This window comes from Phyllopteryx taeniolatus, chromosome 21 (genome assembly GCF_024500385.1).
Source record: "Phyllopteryx taeniolatus isolate TA_2022b chromosome 21, UOR_Ptae_1.2, whole genome shotgun sequence".
Lineage (NCBI taxonomy): Eukaryota > Metazoa > Chordata > Actinopteri > Syngnathiformes > Syngnathidae > Phyllopteryx > Phyllopteryx taeniolatus.
The window spans coordinates 16,534,207-16,555,946 of NC_084522.1; the positions used below are offsets into that span (position 1 = coordinate 16,534,207).

At 44.7% G+C, this 21,740-nt stretch overlaps 2 protein-coding genes across 3 annotated transcripts in view; both read right to left on the bottom strand.

The window, feature by feature from the left end:
• anln (anillin, actin binding protein) overlaps positions 1-11,443 on the bottom strand; it is a 31,552-nt gene extending 20,109 nt beyond the window's left edge. The window contains exons 1-9 of one of the 2 annotated variants that reach the window (XM_061759738.1): positions 11,264-11,443; positions 10,601-10,738; positions 10,167-10,317; positions 9,677-10,096; positions 6,014-6,339; positions 3,240-3,507; positions 2,879-3,072; positions 1,427-1,528; positions 99-207 (exon numbers count right to left, since the gene is read on the bottom strand). In XM_061759738.1, coding sequence (XP_061615722.1) covers positions 99-207; positions 1,427-1,528; positions 2,879-3,072; positions 3,240-3,507; positions 6,014-6,339; positions 9,677-10,096; positions 10,167-10,269 — 1,522 coding nt within the window. In that variant the 5' untranslated portion in view covers positions 10,270-10,317; positions 10,601-10,738; positions 11,264-11,443. The remainder of the gene's footprint in view (positions 1-98; positions 208-1,426; positions 1,529-2,878; positions 3,073-3,239; positions 3,508-6,013; positions 6,340-9,676; positions 10,097-10,166; positions 10,318-10,600; positions 10,739-11,263) is intronic. The other variant, XM_061759737.1, reaches the window with a different exon arrangement.
• A 3,472-nt stretch (positions 11,444-14,915) lies between these two features.
• Positions 14,916-21,087, bottom strand: oxsm (3-oxoacyl-ACP synthase, mitochondrial). Its single transcript, XM_061759739.1, has 2 exons — positions 19,374-21,087; positions 14,916-15,787 (listed from the first exon to the last, which is right to left on the bottom strand). Exons 1-2 carry the CDS (start codon positions 20,441-20,443, stop codon positions 15,385-15,387), a joined length of 1,473 nt encoding a protein of 490 aa, XP_061615723.1. The 5' UTR covers positions 20,444-21,087; the 3' UTR covers positions 14,916-15,384.
• Positions 21,088-21,740: the final 653 nt, after the last annotated feature.

Sequence of the window (21,740 nt, forward strand, 5' to 3'; positions counted from 1 at the left end):
CAACAATGTCACCATGATGCCACATCAACAGCATTACCAAAAACCGATAACTTTCTTCAAAAAACGTGCAAGTCATAATACAAAAATATTGTGAATACCTGGAGGAACGGCCTTTACAGGAGTTTCCGCAGGCGCAAAATGTGATTTCGGTTCATCTTTTGGCTCAAACAAGGCAACGTTGCTATCCACAGGTTTGTCAAACTTTTTCTTAAAAAAAAAAAAGATTAGATAAATATATATTGTGCTTAAGAAATCCATGAGACCACCACCCAACATAAATGGCATGCATAAAGAGTACAACTACAGACACATACTGTATATACAACCTAGTGATGCACAGAAATGAAAATTCTGGACCGAAACAAAAAAATGAAACTGAGGAACCCAATGCTGAAAGTCAAAACACGGAAAAGAATTAATCAATCAAACTTCATTTGTAGGCATTTTCTTTTTAAAACCCACCAATTGTTAATTCCAAAACTGTGCCAATTATTAGTCAAACGGCATTTATGGCCATGACTGCAGAGTTGCCAACCTATACAAATTCACTTCCAGAACTATTTTCATTTCCATACTTTGAAAATTATTTCAAGAACATTACTGTGGCACCGTTATTGCATTATGTAATATGAAAAAAAATCTGCATACTGCTCAATTTCACAACATAATTCCTCTGGCGGAAAGCCAAATGTCTTCTTCCATGCTCATTTTTTTATTTCCTGTACCCAAAATTGCTGCTGAAATGATGCAAATTTCCCCAATTGTGGGATTAATAAAGCTTATCTAATATTATAATGAGTCATTATTAGGCTTTACACGATCAGGATTTTTGGGGCCGTGTTGAAGCATTGCGATGACGTTGCCCACAACGTACTTCAGTTGTGCACCGACTGCAAATAACTTACGTGTTGTTTATCTGAGACACCGCAAAATAGTCCCACACCGGTGACCCAATATTTTGCTCATCTCCGCTATAATACGGTTCCAGCCAGACCAATGTGACGAGTGTACTGTACCACACAATCACTTATTAATGTGTGTTTATGTCACTAGTAGTTTGTTGAATGTGTCATTTAACATTTATGCTTATTTCACTTATATGGTTGATTGATGGCACCATGTCATTACCAAACTGTGAGTGTAGGGGGTGCGTAATAAAGTGACATCCCAGTCAATTCAACAATACTCTATAAGTCATTGCTTGTTGATAGTAAATGATTGTTTACCCTACTCCTCTCGTGGGCGCCAGCCGCCAGCGTTAAACATGAGACATGTCATGCATGTGGCATGTTATTTCGGTAGTTTTAGTTCGGTGAAAAAAAAAGTATTTCGGTCCGAAACATTTCGGTGCATCACTATACAGTGGGACCCCCCACATACAAATATACTGTACGGATGAGCACACGCACACACACACAGTTAAAACCTTGAGGTCTGCAGCTTTCTTGGTTTCTGACTCATTTTTGATTTTCCACAAATTATTCCCCTGGAGCCGACTCCGAATCTGTGCCAGCTCAGACTCACGCTCCTGGAAAGAAGGATTACTGTGAATTTAGTGTATGGCGTTGTGATATATGCTACCCCAATTCCAATGAAGTTGGGATGTTGTGTGAAACAAACAAAACAACAGAATACAATGATTTGCAAATCATGTTCAACCTATATTTCATTGAATCCACTACAAAGACAAGATATTTCATGTTCAAACTGATAAACGTTATTGTTTTTAGCAAATAATCATGAACTTAGAATTTTATGGCTGCAACACGTTCCCAAAAAGCTGGGACAGGTGGCAAAAAAGGCTGAGAAAGTTGAGGAATGCTCATCAAACACCTGTTTGGAACATCCCACAGGTGAACAGGCTCATTGGGAACAGGTGGGTGCCATGATGGGGTAGAAAAGGAGCTTCCCTGAATCGCTCAGTCATTCACAAGCAAAGATAGTCGAACAGTTTAAGGACAATGTTCCTCAACGTACAATTGCAAGGAATTGAGGGATTTCATCATCTACGGTCCATAATAGCATCAAAAGGTTCAGAGAATCTGGAGAAATCACTGCATGGAAGCGGCAAGGCCGAAAACCAACATTGAATGCCCGTGACCTTCGATCCCTCAGGCGGCACTGCATCAAAAACCGACATCGATGTGTAAAGGATAACACCGCATGGGCTCAGGAACACTTGTCATTAAATACACTTCGGCGCGACATCCGTAAGTGCAACTTGAAAATCTATCATGCAAAGCAAAAGCCATTTATCAACAACACCCAGCTCTGGGCCCGAGCTCATCTAAGATGGACTGATGCAAAGTGGAAAAGTGTTCTGTGGTCCGACGAGTCCACATTTCAAATTGTTTTTGGAAACTGTGGACGTCGTGTCCTCCGGGCCAAAGATTGAAAAGAACCATACAGACTGTTATGGACGCAAAGTTCAAAAGCCAGCATCTGTGATGGTAAGGGCTGTGTTAGTGCCAATGGCATGGGTAACTTACACATCGGTGAAGGCACCATTAATGCTGAAAGGACCATACAGGTTTTGGAGAAACATATGCTGCCATCCAAGCAACGCCATTTTCACGGACGCCACTGCTTAGTTCAGCAAGACAATGCCAAACCACATTCTGCACGTCTTACAACAGCGTGGCTTCGTAGTAAAAGAGTGCTTTTTTGGAAGGTTTTGCAGCCATAAAATTCTAAGTTAATGATTATTTGCTAAAAACAAAGTTTATCAGTTTGAACATGAAATATCTTGTCTTTGTAGTATATTCAATTAAATATAGGTTGAACATGATTTGCAAATCATTGTATTCTGTTTTTATTTATGTTTAACACAAGGTCCCAACTTCATTGGAATTGTACAACCCACACCGTATTTACCCACCAGTTTTTGTTTCTGGGTTAGATCAGATGTGGTCGTTTGTAATGTTTGGGCACCTATGAGCCTGTTTTGCACAGGTTTGTGTGGTGTAACCGACTGAATTCCTGTGGATGGCTGGTTGCTTCCGCCTGCTGGGGAGTTTGTGCGCTCTCGGCATCTCTCGTCAAACCGGTCCAGGAAAGACTTTACCTGTACACCTGTTGGCCATAGAGTGTTAAAAACAGTGTTACATGACATGATGTGCAGGAAATTACATAATCATGTGCACCTTCAACCCAAGTAGACTTTAATACAAAAACATTTCAAGCTTGAGCGCCAGCAAAATAAAGAAAGAGTGCAAAACTATCACTGCATTATACATTACCGGGAGCAACAGCTTTCGCCTTTGCCTGTGGGACAGCAGAGCTGGACATAGGTTGTTTTGCACAGAGCTGTGGTTTTTGAGGGCTCGAGGTAAAATTGGGACCCCTGGAAACCGCATTGTTTTTCACTGGTCCTGAAGATGGGGACACTGGTGAAACAGTTGCTGCCTGGATTGAGGTCTTCTGGGGGCTTGCTATTGATAGAAGGGTTGATTTGGTTGTGAGAGTGTCCGTCTTCTGAGGGCTTGACCTGGCTGAAGGGTGCACAGCCTGTTGACAATAGAAAATCCATTATTAACATCATGAACAGGTGTGCACATAAATGGAGCACAACGGTAAAGAGCAACCATGTGATCTACATCGATGCCCCTGCAAACACAAGTGCAGATATGATCCTTACCGCTCATTAAACCCTTTATAATCTCATAATACATTGCACAAAGATGGCTGCCACTTGTCATGTTGCTTCATGACAAGTGGCAGCCATCATGAAATGAGCATTTCCATGAAAGTGAGAAAAATCTCAACCCCTCAATTTCTTTGCCCCAGGGGGGGGGGAAGGGGATAGATGTAACACAAATATGCCTAGGGTGTATTTAAATAGGGTATTTTTATTTCAAAGATTTCTCTTATTGCGTAGATTGACAGGAATGTAACCCCCGCAATGGAGAGGGAATTCCTGCATACAGATAATCAGTTTATGTATGGCCAACCCATTTATTATCACATGAATAACTGGAGGAGAACTGCAGTACATTATCAAAAGTATAAAAGGCAAACTGGGCGCAGGATAGCCGCAGTGACATCGGTGCGGTCGCCGCCCGCGCGAGTCTAAAGAAGCCTTAACTTAATCTGTCATGCAAATAAATTTAACAGATTTAAAAAGCAGGACAAATTTTATATGCTTAATTTTGGCGTCAAGCGGAGGCCCATCTGGCTGCTGCGGGCTGCACATAGACTCCCGTAGCTTGTAGGCTACTTTACCAGACATGCAAACGCCAAAGGCATGAAAAAGGTGACAAACATTTTGTTTTAAAAACATTGTAGGGGGGGCATGGGAGGGGGGATCCCCAGGCCCCTACAGAGAATGTTTTTGATTTTAACATAAATTAAGCAATCCAGAAAACTCTGAAGAGTGCAATAAGGCAAGCAAAAAAACAAAACAAAAACAAAAAAACACTTATTTACACCGCTCAAGTACATGATGTACAAATTTAAGATTAAAATTAAAGTTGGCTGATTTGACTTTTCTTGTTTTAGCCTCCAACTTGAGCCACGCCCACCTGCACCTGATGCCTGCTTCAAGCTGTGCCCCATGAATAACATTCGCCTCTTTCAGCACTCTCATTCTGGAAAAGAATTGACTAAAATCATTGTCTGTTTCACTTCACTCAGTAATGACAATAATGTGACAAGTAAAAGTAAAAAGTGGTCCTCCCAAAAATTACTTGAGTAAGTAAGAGTGAAAAGTACAGAGGGAAATAATGACTCAAGTACTGAGTAAATCATGAGTAACTTCTGATTTGTTTTAACCACAGCATAAATAATAATAATAATAATAAAATGCAAATTCTGATGTTGCTGTGTGTGGGCGTGTGTGTATGCACAGTCAAAACTACAACAAAACATCTGCAATTTATTGCACGGTGTTTTCTCAAGTTATAAGTGAGCTGAAGTACCGACGTTGGGGCAGACAGTGCCAAAGAAATACTACATGAAAGTTGTTGGTTTTTGTTCGTCTAAATGTAAACACGAGTTACGTGTCGTTGCCTTCATAGTAACGACGACCTTCCCAACATGGCCACCACGTAGTCACGACGGTCAGCCGGGTTGGCTTATCTAGTTTGAAAACCTATGCCTAAAAAGCCCAAGAGAAGACGTGAGGTCGTGTGACTTTGTGTGTCGTTTGATTGGTGAACTAGACTTAATCGTCACTAGCGCTTAAACTGGATTGGTGCAAACAGCGCCAATGCGGACGTCTAAGTTGTAGTCTCGCTCACGAAATAGTCAATAAATAAGCAGTAATTGATAAATAAAAGTAGCGACCGACATCATTGTAATGGAGTAAAAGTACCGTTACTTCTTAACAGCAGAAGCGGCGTAAGTGTTTTTTCTGGTCTCGTCAACTCCTGTGATTTACCCAAAGCCGGTCCTGAACGCACAGGCGGAACCTCAGGCCGCCAGCATATTAGTCCGCCGTGGAGTCATATTCACATTATATCTGTGGAGTGGATCTAGCTGCCAGCGTCCTAGGATTACGAAACAGCCTATGACGACGACGACGACCCCCCCCCCCCTAGAAAAACTCATCAGATCTGTACGATTCACAGAAATGGCCTATTTTGAGTTCAAAACGCCGAATTTCGCCAAAAGGCGACTGATTTGCATGTGTGTGTCTCCCAGCTGGCCTTGGACCGCCTCGGGATACCCCTGGTAAGCTGGATAAAGTGGCTGGGGAGAGGGGAGTCTGGGCATCCCTGCTAAAGCTACCGCCCCCGCGACCCGACCTCATAAGAGGAAGAAAATGGATGGATGGATGGATATTCCCATTCCTTTTTTTTTTTTTGCTACGACGTCACCTTTTCCTCAAAATAAGCAAAGTTGAGTCTTTGTTTTCCAACAATGACAAATACATAATGCTGAGTTGCGGTCCGCTGTAGACTGCTCACTGTGAATTTTGGTGAAAGTGTTTACGTAAAGACAAAAGAACGTTTGATTATGATTTTAAAAAAATAAAAATAATAATAATAATAATAATAATGTAAAGCAAACTTGCCTGATTTGAGACTGATGAATACTTGGTGTTTGTTGAACTGGTCATCACAGGCTTTACAGTGTTTTGTTTAGTGGAAGCAGCCAAATTTGCATCTCTACAGGCTGACTTGGGACCAAAGGCTGCAGCAGGCTTTGCAGGGGCTTCCTCTTTTGAAAAGTTGACATGGCTTAAGTCATCTTCCCAAGTTCCAATAGTGGCAGCAAGTGTGGCCATTCTTTCTCTCCGTCCTACTGGAGTTTCTGAGGGCATGGTTGTGCCTGAAGTTGTTTTGACATCAACATTTCTTCTCATCAGGGACATAGGTGTAGAGTCTGCACCAATGAAGTCTGGAATGGTGAAACACATCAGTTAGGCAATGACAGTCTCAAACATAATATTGAGCTGTCAGAGCAGTCAAAGAAAAAAAAAAAAAAAAAAAAAAAACTCCACTACGCATGTGCAATGTATGACGTCGTGTCCTCTGGGCCAAAGAGGAAAAGAACCATCCGGACTGTTATGGACGCAAAGTTCAAAAGCCAGCATCTGTGATGGTATGGGGCTGTGTTCGTGCCAATGGCATGGGTAACTTACACATCTGTGAAGGCTCCATTAATGCTGAAAGGGACATACAGGTTTTGGAGAAACATATGCTGCCATCCAAGCAACGTCTTTTCATGGACGTCCCTCCTTATTTCAGCAAGACAACGTCAAACCACATTCTGCACATGTTACAACAGCGTGGCTTCGTAGTAAAAGAGTGCAGGCACTAGACTGGCCTGCCTGCAGTCCAGACCAGTCTCCCATTGAAAATGCGTGGCGTAAAATATGACAACGGAGACCCCGGACTGTTGAACAGCTGAAGCTGTACATCAAGCAAGAATGGAAAAGAATTTCACCTACAAAGTTTCAACAATTAAGTGTCCACTGTTCCCAAATGTTTATTGAATGTTGTTAAAAGAAAAGGTGAAGTAAGACAGTAGTAAACATGACCCTGATTTGCAAATCATTGTGTTCTGTTTTTATTTATGTTGAACACAACGTCCCAACTTCATTGGAATTGGGGTTGTACTTGGTGTACAGTGTACACAACAAAAAGGTACAGGCCTGCAACATCGCGTGGACATTGGGGACAGTGCCTCTGGATTGGGAGAATGGGGTGGTGGTCCCCCTTTTTAAGAAGGATGACCGGAGGGTGTGTTCCAACTACAGGGGGATCACACTCCTCAGCCTCCCTGGTAAGGTCTATTCAGGGGTGCTGGAGAGGAGGGTCCGTCGGGAAGTTGAATCCCAGATTCAGGAGGAGCAGTGTGGTTTTCATCCTGGCCCTGGAACAGTGGACCAGCTCTACACCCTTGGCAGGGTCCTCGAGGGTGCATGGGAGTTCGCCCAACCAGTCTACATGTGTTTTGTGGACTTGGAGAAGGCGTTCCACTGTGTCCCTCGGGTGGTCCTGCGGGGGTGCTTCGGGAGTATGGGGTACCGAACCCCCTGATACGGGCTGTTCGGTCCCTGTACGACCGGAGTCAGAGTTTGGTCCGCATATCCGGCGGTAAGTCGGACTCGTTTCCGGTGAGGGTTGGACTCCGCCAAGACTGCCCTTTGTCACCGATTCTGTTCATAACCTCTATGGACAGAATTTTTAGGCGCAGCCGAGCCGTAGAGGGGGTCCGGTTTGGTGGCCTCAGTATTGCATCTCTGCTTTTTGCAGATGATGTGGTTCTGTTGGCTTCATCAAGCCGTGACCTCCAACTCTCATTGGAGCAGTTCGCAGCAGAGTGTGAAGCGGCTGGGATGAGAATCAGCTCTTCCAAATCTGAGACCGTGGTCATCAGTCGGAAAAGGGTGGCGTGCCCTCTCCAGGTCGGGGATGAGATCCTGCCCCAAGTGGAGGAGTTAAAGTATCTTGGGGTCTTGTTCATGAGTGAGGAAAGAATGGAACGAGAGATCGACAGGCAGATCGGTGCAGCGTCTGCAGTGATGCGGACTTTGTATCGATCCGTTGTGGTAAAGAAGCAGCTAAGCCGAAAGGCGAAGCTCTCGATTTACCGGACGATCTACGTTCCTACCCTCACCTATGGTCACGAGCTGTGGGTCGTGACCGAAAGAACGAGATCCCGGATACAAGCGGCCGGAATGAGTTTCCTCCGCAGGGTGTCCGGGCTCTCCCTTAGAGATAGGGTGAGAAGCTCGGTCATCCGGGAAGATCTCAGAGTATAGCCGTTGCTCCTTCACATCGAGAGGAGCCAGATGAGGTGGCTGGGGCATCTGATTCGGATGCCTCCCGGACGCCTCCCTGGTGAGGTGTTCCGGGCACGTCCCACCGGGTGGAGACCCCGGGGACGACCCAGGACACGCTGGAGAGACATCATCCTTCGGCTGGCCTGGGAACGCCTCGGGATCCCCGTGGAAGAGCTGTATGTAGTGGCTGGGGAAAGGGAAGTCTGGGCGTCCCTGCTAAAGCTACTGCCCCAGCGACCCGACCTCAGATAAGCGGTAGAAGATGGATTGATGAACTTTGTATAGAAGAAAGAGTTACGGGTGGCTGTGTGGCACACCATCTTGTGTGGGCACTGTATGAGTGTGTGTAAATTGGTACAGAACAGACACTGATGCAGTTAAACATGCACAACAAACACCTGCTTCTGTTGTAGCATAAAATTGTTGTGTACAATGTTAGTTGAATATTTTTTTTATTTATTGCTGACTTTATTCACATCGATGACTGTCAGTAAGTTTTAATTTAAAAACTGCACTTTAACACTTTTGGTATTTATTGCTGACTTTGTTAAGGTTGATGACTGTCAGTCTGTTCCAATTTTAAAAAAGCAATTCTAAAAAATAAAAATAAAAAGGTGGGACTGAGCCGCTTCCTGTTTGCAGTGGTGGTGGATAGGATGACAGATGAGATTAGACTGGATTCCCCGTGGACCACGATGTTCGCAGATGACATTGTGATCTGCAGTGAGAGCAGGGAGCAGGTGGAGGAGCAGTTTGAAAGGCGGAGGCATGTACTGGAAAGTAAGACAGAATATACCTATGTGCATAAATGAGAGGGGTGGAGGGGGAAGTGTGAGGCTCCAGGGAGAAGAGATCGCGAGGCTGGAGGACTTGAAATACCTTGGGTCAACAGTCCAGAGCAATGGTGAGTGTCATCAGAAAGTGAAGAAACGGGTCCAAGCAGGTTGGAGCGGGTGGAGGAAGGTGTCAGGTGTGTTATGTGACAGAAGAGTCTCTGCTAGGATCAAGAGCAAAGTTTATAAGACAGACTCTCTTGGAGTGACCATGTTTGATAGGATTAGAAATGAGCTCACCAGAGGGACAGACAAAGTTCGAGAGAGCAGACTTCGATGGTTTGGACACATCCAGAGGAGAGAGAGTGAGTATATTAGTAGAAGGATGATGAGGCTGGAGATGCCAGGCAGGAGAGCTCGAGGAAGACCAAAGAGGAGGTGGATAGATGCAGTGGGGGAAGACATGGGGGCAATCGGTGTTAGAGAAGAGGATGCCGGAGAGAGGCTTAAATTGAAAAGGATGACACCCTGTGTCAACCCCTCACAGGACAAGCCAAAAGGAAATGACGACGACACGGGTATTTTTGTATTGCTGAATGACTTAGGCAATTATGCTATCATCGGCTCACGATTTGTTTTAAACAACTGGGAGCTCGTTAACAAAAATTCTTACCAGTGCCATCCCAGAATTTCCTTTGTTCAGCAAGCCTCTGTAGACGGGACTTCATACTGCCGGCAAGGGGAGACGAATGTTCCACTGGGTCTTCCTTGCTCTTCAGTGCAGCGGGACTAACAGGCATGACCTTGGACGTCTGCAGTTTTGAAGCAGCGGCCGCATCAGTCTTTTCTGACTCTACCTGAACAGTTTTTAACTCTCCTGGCTGAGCCTGGTAAAAGAGTGGGGCCTCAGTCACACCCGTAGAAGATGAAGGTCGGACACATGCAGGGACGATAGGGGGTTTCTTGTCTGTTGGGGGATCTGTGAGCACAGGGGTTGTTGGTTGCATCTGATTCTTTTCTCCCTCTGCGGGCTTAACATTTTCTCCTGAACACATTCGCTTGGATGGAGAAGGTTTCGAGGATGTCTGAGGAACTTAGAGAAATGAAAAACAAACGTAAGCGGTGATTAAGTAGGCAATATGGTTAATGTCACAAAATCATACCTTCAGCGACAACCGTTGTCGTGATCACGCTATTTGCGTCAGCCAGAGGCTCTCTTAATCTTTTCGCTATCGAGCGCTCTGCTGCATTTGGTCTTCCTGCCATCTTTTTCTGTAGGTTCTCTCTGCGAGCCCGTGTCCGCTCCAACAGTTTCTGGTCGGATTCAAGCATATTAAAATGGTCAAAATGAAACCGTTTCTTTAAATTTACAAAGAGGACAAAATTAAAAAGATTACAACATGCAGTGATTGGCATCTTTGAAAGTACCAGTTAACGTTACATTGCTTATTATTTTTCTCCAAAGTAAATATCACTGTTGGGAACAGGTATAAACCAGAGTACACTTTGTACGTGGATGTCACACCATTACAAAAAATGACTCGTATGACTCACAGTCTTATGCCATGGAACAAAAGTAACCAGCTCATTCACATACCCATGGAAGAGTACTTAACTCATTCACTGCCAGCCTTCCCAGTTAACATGGCTATTTGACTTCCAAAGCCGTCAATGGCAGTGAATGTGTTAAATTCACATCGGAAAAACATTGAGTCGACTGTGGTTAGGTATGACACTGTTGGAAAAGAAAGAAGAAGAAAAAAAAAAAAACAGGATCTCGAAACTGTTTTCAACGAGAAAGAAGGGATGCATTTCTTCTGCTTTAACGTGAAACAACAGAGCAAAACGTGTGCGTTGTGTGAAAGTTTTTGGTTTTGTTTCCTTTAATTGAGCAGCCATCATTCTTTCCCCCTACAGTCATCTGCTGCAAAAAAAATCATGTTAGTTTGTCTTTCGTCACTAATGTATAAAATACAGACGTTAATGGGCGCTCGTTGATTGGCCATCACTCTCTGGTGGCTTTGAGCAGTCTACGCAATGTTCGTGTTTCAATACACGTACAGCACTATTCACAAATTCGTTAGTGTGGCATATTGTGGCCAAATTAAAAAAAAAAAAAAAAAAAACTTACATAATTGTTACCTTTGTAATGTATAATATTAACACTTAAAGCTTGACGACTAATTGCAGCTGTTGCACCTCCACTGCTTGTTTGCTAACGCGATATATCGAACAAGGAAGCTAAAACTGCTCGACTCACCTCCGTAAAAGGATCCATTCCGAGCACGAATATGTTGGCTGGTGGATTTGTAAATGCTCGAGTACACGAAAATGTCCAAAAAGAGAGGACGCAAATGAACCTGCGCTTCTCCTGCCTCTGGCCAAAACAGCTTCTGTTCAAATTTGAATTTCTAGCGCTTACCTATTGCGCAGACTCCGTCAACCGACCGCTGGTCTTTCTACCAATCAAAAGTGAGAATGCTGTTTTCGTGCAGAACCAACCTATTGAAAATAAGTCTATTTGAAAAAAATAAAAAAGCTGCCATTACCGACCCCGCCTTAAACGGGTGACAGGCAAAGAAAGAAAGAAACAAAGAAAATAAGAAAGAAAGATTGGCCTGTTACTTGGATACGTACACGTCCGCCATGTTGAATGTGTCAGATCTGCCCGTAAAGTAAGGCAAATCAATGGCTCTTCGGATTCTCCAATCTCCTAACCTTTTTCCTACCTTTCCTTAGCCTTTGTGGGAATGCGTCACAGGGCCGAGGAGACATGAAAAGGCGCCTCCTTCCGAACATAGGAAAGGATAGCACTGTTTCAAATGAATTTGGCGCCACTTTTCTTCAAACTTCAAAAGACCTCTAGTTTAGTTGTAGTAGTAATATAGTAAGACTCATTCAAGCAACGATTGAGACAGGGTTTTGTCTTGAAATATCAAAACTGTGAACAAAAAAAACCCCAAATAATTATAGCACATTAATAACAAAATAAAAATGATTGTCTTTGCCAAAAACACCAAACTTAATGATCCAAAGTGACAGTTTAATATGTTTAGAGTGGATAGCCAAGAAAAAGGACTGTACCGATTTGCAGCTAAAAAATAGATGTTCCAGGTTTTTACTGTCTCTCACAAAAAAACGACAATTTGCTTCAATATTGAATTTTACTCTCGAAAATTCCATAGTGAGGTAAATCTCGTTTAGAATTTTACAATGTACTTCTTTAATTTGGGGGCGAACTGGAAATGAAAGATATCTAATTGTAATTTGTTTCATCTCGTCAGTTTCAAATCCCCTCCCGAGACCTCCATTCCTCTCGAGCAGTGATTTACAGCCTTTATGCAGCCAAGGCACATGTTTTACAATTGAAACATCTCACGGCACACCAACAAACAAAAATGTCACCAAAAAAGTGGATACATTAATTATTGTATGTACATCCTGCCATCTAATAGAAGAGCATTTATTGGTTCTGTCTGTCGATTTGCCTCGCTGGCATACATAGATGAATAAAGATACATTATTTCTTGGAAATAAATCCATTTTTGGAGTAATTAAGTCACATTTCATATTTCCCACGGCTCACTAACATAGGAACATAGGGTGACCTACAAGAGCGGAGGTAGTGGCACACACGTGGAAAGGAGAAGTTTCCAGAAGACTGGACCACAACAGCCACGATGATCAGAGAGACAGGCAGGAGAGCACTTGGTGTGTCTTCTGGTAGGAAAGGGGAGAAGAACCTTAAAGTACAGGAAATCATACAAGGAAAGAGGGACACTGACAGGACTGAAGCGAGGACAAAGGAATACATGGAGATGCGGCGTAAGGCGAAGGTAGAGGTGGCAAAGGCCGAACAAGAGACATGTGATGATGACATGTATGCCAGGTTGGACACTAAAGAAGGAGAGAAAGCTCTGTACAGGTTGCTCGAGCCATTGTCTTCCTCGACATCTGGTCTCTGCTGGATCAGTATCCACCCTGCTGGGAGCTTTCATGCATCACACCCCCACACCCTTATATGATTTACATGATATGCTATACTGCAATAAACACCCTTGTTTACCCGCCAGACCAGTTACACCCTGAAACTCGATATCACCTTCAAAGGTGAACCTTTGGCCCAGTCTGAGGTCCTGAGCATTCTGGAGAAGGTTTTCATCCAGGATATCCCTGTACTTGGCCGCATTCATATTTCCTTCGATTGGAACCAGTCGTCCTGTCCCTGCAGCTGAAAAACAGCCCCGCAGCATGATGCTGCCACTGCCATGCTTCACTGTTGGGACTGTATTGGACAGGTGATGAGCAGTGTCTGGTGTTCTCCACACATACCGCTTAGAATTAAGGCCAGAAAGTTCTACCTTGGTATCATCAGACCAGAGAATCTTATTTCCCACCATCTTGGAGTCCTTCAGGTGTTTTTTAGCAAACTCCATGCGGGCTTTCACGTGTCTCGCACTGAGGAGAGGCTTCCGTCGGGCCACTCTGCCATAAAGCCCCGACTGGTGGAGGGCTGCAGTGATGGTGGTTGACTTTCTAGAACTTTCTCCCACCTCCCGACTGCATCTCTGGAGCTCAGCCACAGTGATCTTTGGGTTTTTCTTTACCTCTCTCACCAAGGGTCTTCTCCCCCGATTGCTCAGGTTGGCCGGACGGCCAGCTCTAAGAAGGGTTCTGGTCGTCCCAAATCTCTTCCATTTAAGGAATATGGAGGCCACTGTGGGCGGCACGGTGGACGACTGGTTAGAGTGTCTGCCTCACAGTTCTGAGGACTGGGGTTCACTCCCCGGCCCCGCCTGTGTGGAGTTTGCATGTTCTCCCCGTGCCTGCGTGGGTTTTCTCCGGGCACTCCGGTTGCATGCTAGGTTAATTGACGACTCTAAATTGCCCGTAGGTGTGAATGTGAGTGTGAATGGTTGTTTGTTTGTGTGTGCCCTGCGATTGGCTGGCAACCGGTTCAGGGTGTACCCTGCCTCCTGCCCGATGTTAGCTGGAATAGGCTCCAGCATGCCCGCGACCCTAGTGATGAGAAGCGGCTCAGAAAATGGATGGATGGATGGAGGCCACTGTGCTCTTAGGAACCTTAAGTGCAGCAGAAATTTTGTTGTAACCTTGGCCAGATCTGTCTCTGAGCTCGTCAGGCAGTTCCTTTGACCTCGCGATTCTCATTTGCTCTGACATGCACTGACAGCTGTAAGGTCTTGCAACCCCAATTCCAATGAAGTTGGGACGTTGTGTTAAACATAAATAAAAACAGAATACAATGATTTGCAAATCATGTACAACGTATATTTCATTGAATACACTACAAAGACAAGATATTTCATGTTCAAACTGATCAACTTTATTGTTTTTAGCAAATAATCATTAACGTTGAATTTTATGGCTGGAACACGTTCCAAAAAAGCTGGGACAGGTGGCAAAAAAGACGGAGAAAGTGGAGGAATGCTCGTCAAACATCCCACAGGTGAACATGCTCATTGGGAACAGGTGGCTGCCATGATTGGGTATAAAAGGAGCTTCCCTGAATCGCTCAGTCATTCACAAGCAAAGATGGGGCGAGGTTCACCTTTGTGAACAAGTGCGGGAGAAAATAGTCCAACAGTTTAAGGAGAATGTTCCTCAACGTAGAATTGCAAGGAATTTCGGGATTTCATCATCTCCGGTCCATAGTATCGTCAAAAGGTTCAGAGAATCTGGAGAAACAACTGCATGTAAGCGGCAAGGCCGAAAAGCAACATTGAACCTTTGATCCCCACTGCATCAAAAACCGACATCAATGTGTAAAGGATATCACCGCACGGGCTCAGGAACACTTCAGAAAACCAATGTCCGTAAATACAGTGGAAGCGTTCTGTCACTCACTTCTGAATCTCACCCACACATACATAGCATTCCCTCTGTCTCTAATGTGATTGTTCAAGCTTTTTATTAGTTTTATTGATTTCATCATAATAAAACATATGTAGCGCTTGCATAAATGCTGCAAAAGTTGCGTCAGCGTGATTCCACGGAACGTACATGCGTCAAGCGTAACATTTTTATATGAATTCCTTTGTATTTATTTACTGATCGTATTGTGATGTATTCGCCAAGTGTTGGTTGAACTTGAACGCCGGATACCCACCACCACTAATACATTCCGGTCCTGTGGGGAACACTGGAAGTGTGTATTAAACTAGTAGCCTTTTGCAAGAATCAGCACCCAAAAAGAAGCTCTGTGAGATTTTGGCGATCAGGTAACATTTGCTGACAATATGTCGGAAGCGGCGTTTCAGCCTTAGCCGAGCAACATGGATATTTGGTTTGCACCACGAGGGACTGTTTCACGGCCTCTTGTTGGTTCATAAGTGGAATGAACACACACGCAAGTTGAGATTTTCAGATGTTGGCAATACACAGCGTGGCGTTTGTTCCTCCAAATCCAAATGAGTTTGTGAGGGCCACCCTTCTGCCCAAAGTCTGCCATGGCTGCGCTACGCAGGGAACGTAATTGAGGTTGAACTCCGGTTCGGTGGAGTCCAGATTGAGGGTCGGGGGCAGGATACCATGGTAGCAAGCCAGAGCGGTGATTGCTGTCTCCAGAGCTCCTGCAGCCCCAAGCAAATGTCCAGTGGCTCCTTTGGTGGAGGACACAGCCAACGTTCCTGCACTTTGATGAAAGAGCCTCTTGATGGCAGCGTTTTCCGCTGCGTCGCCCAAAGGTGTGGATGTGGCGTGGGCATTCACATAAGACACATCTTCAGGAGAAATGCCAGCGTCGTTGATGGCAGCTGCCATGCATCTGTAAAGTTATCAGGAAAAAAAACAAATGACAACTTATTGAAACACATATCACAAGCGTCTCTGAACGCATCGCTTCTCCGTGCCTGCGGGCAAGCCGGGAGAGAGTTTGTTGATGGCGTACGCCTCACAGCAACTGAATTGACTGACGTCCCGCTGTGTATGATCGGGAGACGTTATAAGTATAAGCGAGGAGGTACACAAGCGATTTGCATATTCATGAGTTATTTGTCACAGTAAGTACGTGACCCCACACCCAGTGAAAGAGTCCCAGGGGTGTGTGGATCCGGATACATGCTGGTGAATTGACACCGTTTCACATTCACAAAGACTGACAGAAGTGCCCTATAATATATGAAGCTTTTATGTTGAAGTTGGCCCTCTCAGCATGTTGGCGGAGAGGCGGCGTGTCACGGCAAGACCCTATTTACCATCGTCGTAGCAAGCTGCCTTGACTTCAATATTTCAGGTGGCCTGTATTTACTGTATTTGTTTCCATTAAGTTGCATTTTTACAACGCATGATTTTGCTTTGGTCCATATGATCAAAACATGAAGTACTATCTGTATTTTGTTAGTTTTTTCAGAGAATAATTCTGAAGTTGAGCATTTTATTTGAACACGTAATACTTTTTTAAATTGACTTGCTCTTATTTTGAAATTCACAGCCCTACTTTTATTTAGTAAATTAAAAAGCACACAGTTGTGCTCTGAATATGTTTGATTACCCAGGCAGAAATTGTAAAATGGGTACAATTTTTTAAAGAAATCATGAAGGACCAGGTGAACCACATTTAATTTTATTTTAATGGGATTCAAATTAAACCGTCAAGCATTTCAGAAAAGCATTATCATTAAACAAAACATAACCATATGGGTGTGGAAACTTATGAGTACAACTGTACATATGCAGTCATACGTACCCTTGTCATATCGGAATGAAAGTGTCGTGTACAACTTTTTTATAACCACTAGGTGGCGGTGGCATATTAGATTGAAAGTGTACACCTTTCACATAACCTCTAGGTGGCGGTGGGATTTTGGAATGAAAGTGTAAAACTTTTTCATAACCACTAGATGGCGGCATACATTTCTAAAATGAGAATTTCTTTCCATTTGCCCCTATACCTATGTATAATGCGCACTTTTGACTTTTGAAAATATTTTGAGGGGAAAATTGCGCATTATACACGAGAAATTACAGTATATGAGATTTTGACGTGCCATCGTCAAAATTCGCCTTTAATTCCGTTTTGAAACTTGGTAAAAAAGATAATAATAATGAAAAAATTTTTATTGAACCAGACCTCCATCCATCCATTTTCTACCGCTTATCCGGGTCGGGTCGCGGGGGCAGTAGCTTCAGCAGGGACGCCCAGACTTCCCTCTCCCCAGCCACTTCATCCAGCTCTTCCGGAGGGATCCCGAGGCGTTCCCAGGCCAGCCGAAGGACGTAGTCTCTCCAGCGTGTCCTGGGTCGTCCCCGGGGTCTCCTCCCGGTGGGACATGCCCGGAACACCTCACCAGGGAGGCGTCCGGGAGGCATCCGAATCAGATGCCCCAGCCACCTCATCTGGCTCCTCTCAATGCGGAGGAGCAGCGGCTCTACTCTGAGATCCTCCCGGATGACCGAGCTTCTCACCCTATCTCTAAGGGAGAGAGACACCCGGACACCCTGCGGAGGAAACTCATTTCGGCCGCTTGTATCTGGGATCTTGTTCTTTCGGTCACGACCCACAGCTCGTGACCATAGGTGAGGTCTAGGAACGAAGATCGACCGGTAAATTGAGAGCTTCGCCTTTCGGCTTAGCTCTTTCTTTACCACAACGGACCGATACAAAGTCCGCATCACTGCAGACGCTGCACCGATCCGCCTGTCGATCTCCCGTTCCATTCTTCCCTCGCTCGTGAACAAGACCCCAAGATACTTGAATTCCTCCACTTGGGGCAGGATCTCATCCCCGACCTGGAGAAGGCATGCCACCCTTTTCCGACTGAGGACCATGGTCTCAGATTTGGAGACCTCAAATGTCAAAATTCAAACTATTTTTCAAACAAACAACATCGCTGAGTTTATGCATGGACAATACTTAAGATTCCTATTTTGTGAATGTACTTGTCTAGATGTCTTGCATGCTATTTATATCATTATATTTCCTACATCCACTATTGCTACTGAAATGATGGAAATTTTCCCACTGGGGGAATAATAAAGGATATCTTATCTTATTATTATTACAAATAACCTGATCCCGCTCTCAGATGACGTCTCCAGGAAAGTATTAATTCCTTTCCAGTCCGGGAGGCGTCTTGTGAGGCTGTGAATTATCTTACATTTACACTCCAGACGCGTATTAATCGGCTTGCTATTTTGTTGTTCAAACTTGGTTACTCTCTGCTATAATGTGGTTCCAGCCAGACCTATGTGACAAGTCAACTGTATAACCCAATCACTTATTTTGGGACTTCATGACTCGATAGCTTCACAACTAGCGTCATGCTTTTCCGTCTGGGCCGAGCCACGCATCATCCTCTGTGTTAATGTAAACATTGCAAAGAAGCATGTTAAGAAAAGTAGCTTATTTGCTACTATAGAGACGATGATTAGTGACTTACAATGCGTTGACACTGGGCGTAAAAAGAACTTTCGCCTTCGCGGCTTGGAAGCCGGGGCGGGAGGGGTTGCGAAATAAAATAGCGTACCCCCAAGCATCTTTTTTGTCTCTCTCTTCGTTACGGTGCCCGGACACAGTGCCATACTGGCCTGTAATGTCGGACGCTGGATTTTCTCTCTCCCCCAATATTCGTAACAAGTCAGAGACTCTGTAACAAATTAGAGAGTCCTGTTTCCAATTAGTGCTTTGTCTTTGTTACTTTCTCCCTTCGAGAAACTTTGTTCTGTTCGACTGATCAAGTCGGATTCTCAATAAACCTCAATTATAATACCAATTATAATTATAATATTAACATAAATTAAGCAATCCGGAAGACTCTGAAGAGCACAATAAGGCAAAATAAAAAACAATTCTTCACGCCCAGGTCCCTTGTCGTAATTGTACGCCGTTGTACACAAATGTATGCAGTAGACTTCACTTTTTTTTTTTATATGATCGGTGTTATCGGTATCGGCCGATAATTAGCATTTTATGCTGATCCGCGCGGCACGGTGTGGGACTGGTTAAAGCGTCTGCCTCACAGTTGTGAGGACCCGGGTTCAATGTTCTCCCCGTGCCTGCGTGGCTTTTCTCCGGGCACTCCGGTTTCTCTAAATTGCCCGTAGGTGTGACTGTGAGTGCGAATGGTTGTTTGTTTGTTTGTTTGTCAACCACTGGTTTTGAATTTGGAGGACCCACTGCGATAAGTTCTGGCGAACGTGAATCCAAACCAATTTTTTCCCCAAATACAATTCTCGTATTCGATTTGATTGCGCAAGAGCGATGTTGTGGCTCGTCTGTGTAGAATTTGTGTGTGCTGTGCATTTTGTGATGTGATGAAATCTGGAGTAAATTGTCGTTGTTTTGTTTTGTTTTGTGTTTATATGTTTGACAGGGAATGTTTCAAAGATAGTAATAATAATAATGACCTTACCTGAATGCCCCGTCTCCATCCGCAGCGGGTGTGGTAATGTGGCTGGCATCTCCTGAGAGTCCGTACCCCAACACCTCAGCGTACATTCTGGCGCCACGCTTGACTGCGTGGTCCAGTTCTTCCAGCAGGAGCACAGCCGATCCTTCGCCCATCACGAAGCCATCTCTTTCCGGATGGAAGGGTCTCGAAGCTAGTTTGGGATCGCCGTTCCATCTGGTGGCGAGAGCGCGTGCTCTTGCGAACCCGGCTATTGCCAGAGGACCAACACAGGATTCTGTCCCACCTGTAACCATAGCAACTGCATCACCATGGGTAATAAACCTCGCAGCATCCCCGATGGCATGTGCGCCCGTGGTGCACGCTGTGGACACAGCGTGGTTAGGACCCTTCAAATTGTGCTTGATACTTATGTGCCCAGCTGCCATGTTCACCAGGATACGCGGCACAAAGAAAGGGCTAATCTTCTTGTAGCCCTTTTCTTGGAAGGTCACAGAGGTCGACACGATTTCGTCCAGCGATACCATGCCCATGCCAACTGCTACACCAGTGGCGAGTTGTTCCTCTGGGGATTGAGGGGACCATCCTGAGTCGTCCAGGGCAAGCTGAGCAGCTGCAAGTGCCATGACGGTGGCCGGTGACATGCGACTGACCTCTGCGCGAGATACAAACATTTCCTCATGGAATTGACCTTCTGCCTTTCCTCTGGGTACTAAGGCCGCCACTTTGCAGGGGATGGTTTTGTACATTTCCGAGCTCAGCGCCACAATCCCGCTCTGGCCCTTAATGAGGTTGTTCCAGGGTCGAGCCGTCCCTACGCCCAGAGGACACACTAGACCTATGCCAGTAATAACAACTCTTTTCCGTCTTGCAGAGCTGTGGCCCCTGGAAGTCTGCCTCGTTTGAAACACGAGCCGACAACTCCGGCTAAATTGGACGTTAGCCCAGAAGGACGGTGGCAAAAAGATCATAATGGCGTCTTCGCGTGCCTGACAAAAAGCGATAAGATCATAAGGATGCGGTTCGTTTGGAGCGGATCCGGTGCAGCAATCAAAGCGTGCGCATTTTAACATTTATTTTAAAAAATTAAATAAAAAATAAATAAATACAACTGAGCTTGCAGTTGGCTTCGGAAACACTTCGCAAATGCCGGATTCAGTCAACACGTATATCAATACATAATCGATATCAAATAGAGTCAAACCAATACAGTATTGGAAGAGTGGATTTCACTTAGATTTTGAATGGTCTTCTATAAAACTACATCCATATGGAATGTTATTTGGGACTGAACAATATTCAGGCATCATTTGGACTGCTATATTCAAGACCCAAAACAGATCGCTGGAGTTACCAGCAAGACCCTAAATATGAAGAGTACGTTCGCGCTTTCGACACCCCAGAATGTTCGGAAACTCAGAGCGTTGTTGGATTGTGCTGTTCGGTTATTCAGAGTGCCGCACTCAGGGATTGCCTTTACAGGCAGAACTGACACATTCAACATGGCGGACGCACTGACGTTTCCCTGCCAATAGCCAACACGCTCGTACGTAGATTCTTAGAAAATGGAGCGCGCTCTGCTTTCTGAAGCACACAGACAGCGTCAGATTGAAGTAACGATTGTACCCGAAGATACCGACGTGTTTACGTGACAGCCATATTGGGGAGGTCGATGTTCACATCGATGGTAATGGACATTGATATTAAGTCGTAACTTGGTCATTTCTCAACTGATTTTCGTGAGGTTTACCTTTTTTGTTGTTAGAGGTTAGGAAAAGTCACGGCCCAAGTATAACCTGCCGGCTGTACAAACCTCTATTGTCCGGTTATTTTATTATGGTCAAGGTAAAGCTTCAATGATTAGGCCAGATGGAAAGTTTAACAATTTATTTGAAAATACAATGTCAAACAATAAAGTTGGAGAAGGGCTCTCCCGCACGTGGCTCAGAACAGCGTCCGTCCGCAAGAGACCGCAGAAGTTCTTTTCCCCCGTTTTATGGCCAAAACTGCTTCCCGCCGTGACGTCACGCAGGCTCGGACCAATCCTAGCTTCGCCCGTTTATGAGATCCGTTCGGAAATTCAGTCCGATGCAGCACCCAGAGACAGAGTGTTTTCTACTTTCTATAACTTTACTAATGAACGTGTTGGCTATTGGTAGGGATACCTCAGTACATCCGCCATATTGAATGTGTCAGTTTTACTTGTATTGAGTGGCACACACACTAACAACGCTCTGAGTTACCGAAGGTTCCGGGTTGCGGAGAGCGCGCCCGGAGTGAACTTCCCAACGGACCCTATGTTGATATGTTGATATGTTGTGCGTTTGTTGTGTCGGTGCGACAACGTGTAATGCAATTACATGTTAGAAG

Excerpts from the sequence above, each read along its gene's own strand:
- oxsm (XM_061759739.1), bottom strand. The coding sequence starts at position 20,443 with ATGTTAAAATGCGCACGCTTTGATTGCTGCACCGGATCCGCTCCAAAC. Across the intron at positions 15,788-19,373 it reads GATGGAGACGGGGCATTCAG|ATGCATGGCAGCTGCCATCA; the intron begins GTAAGGTCATTA and ends ATAACTTTACAG.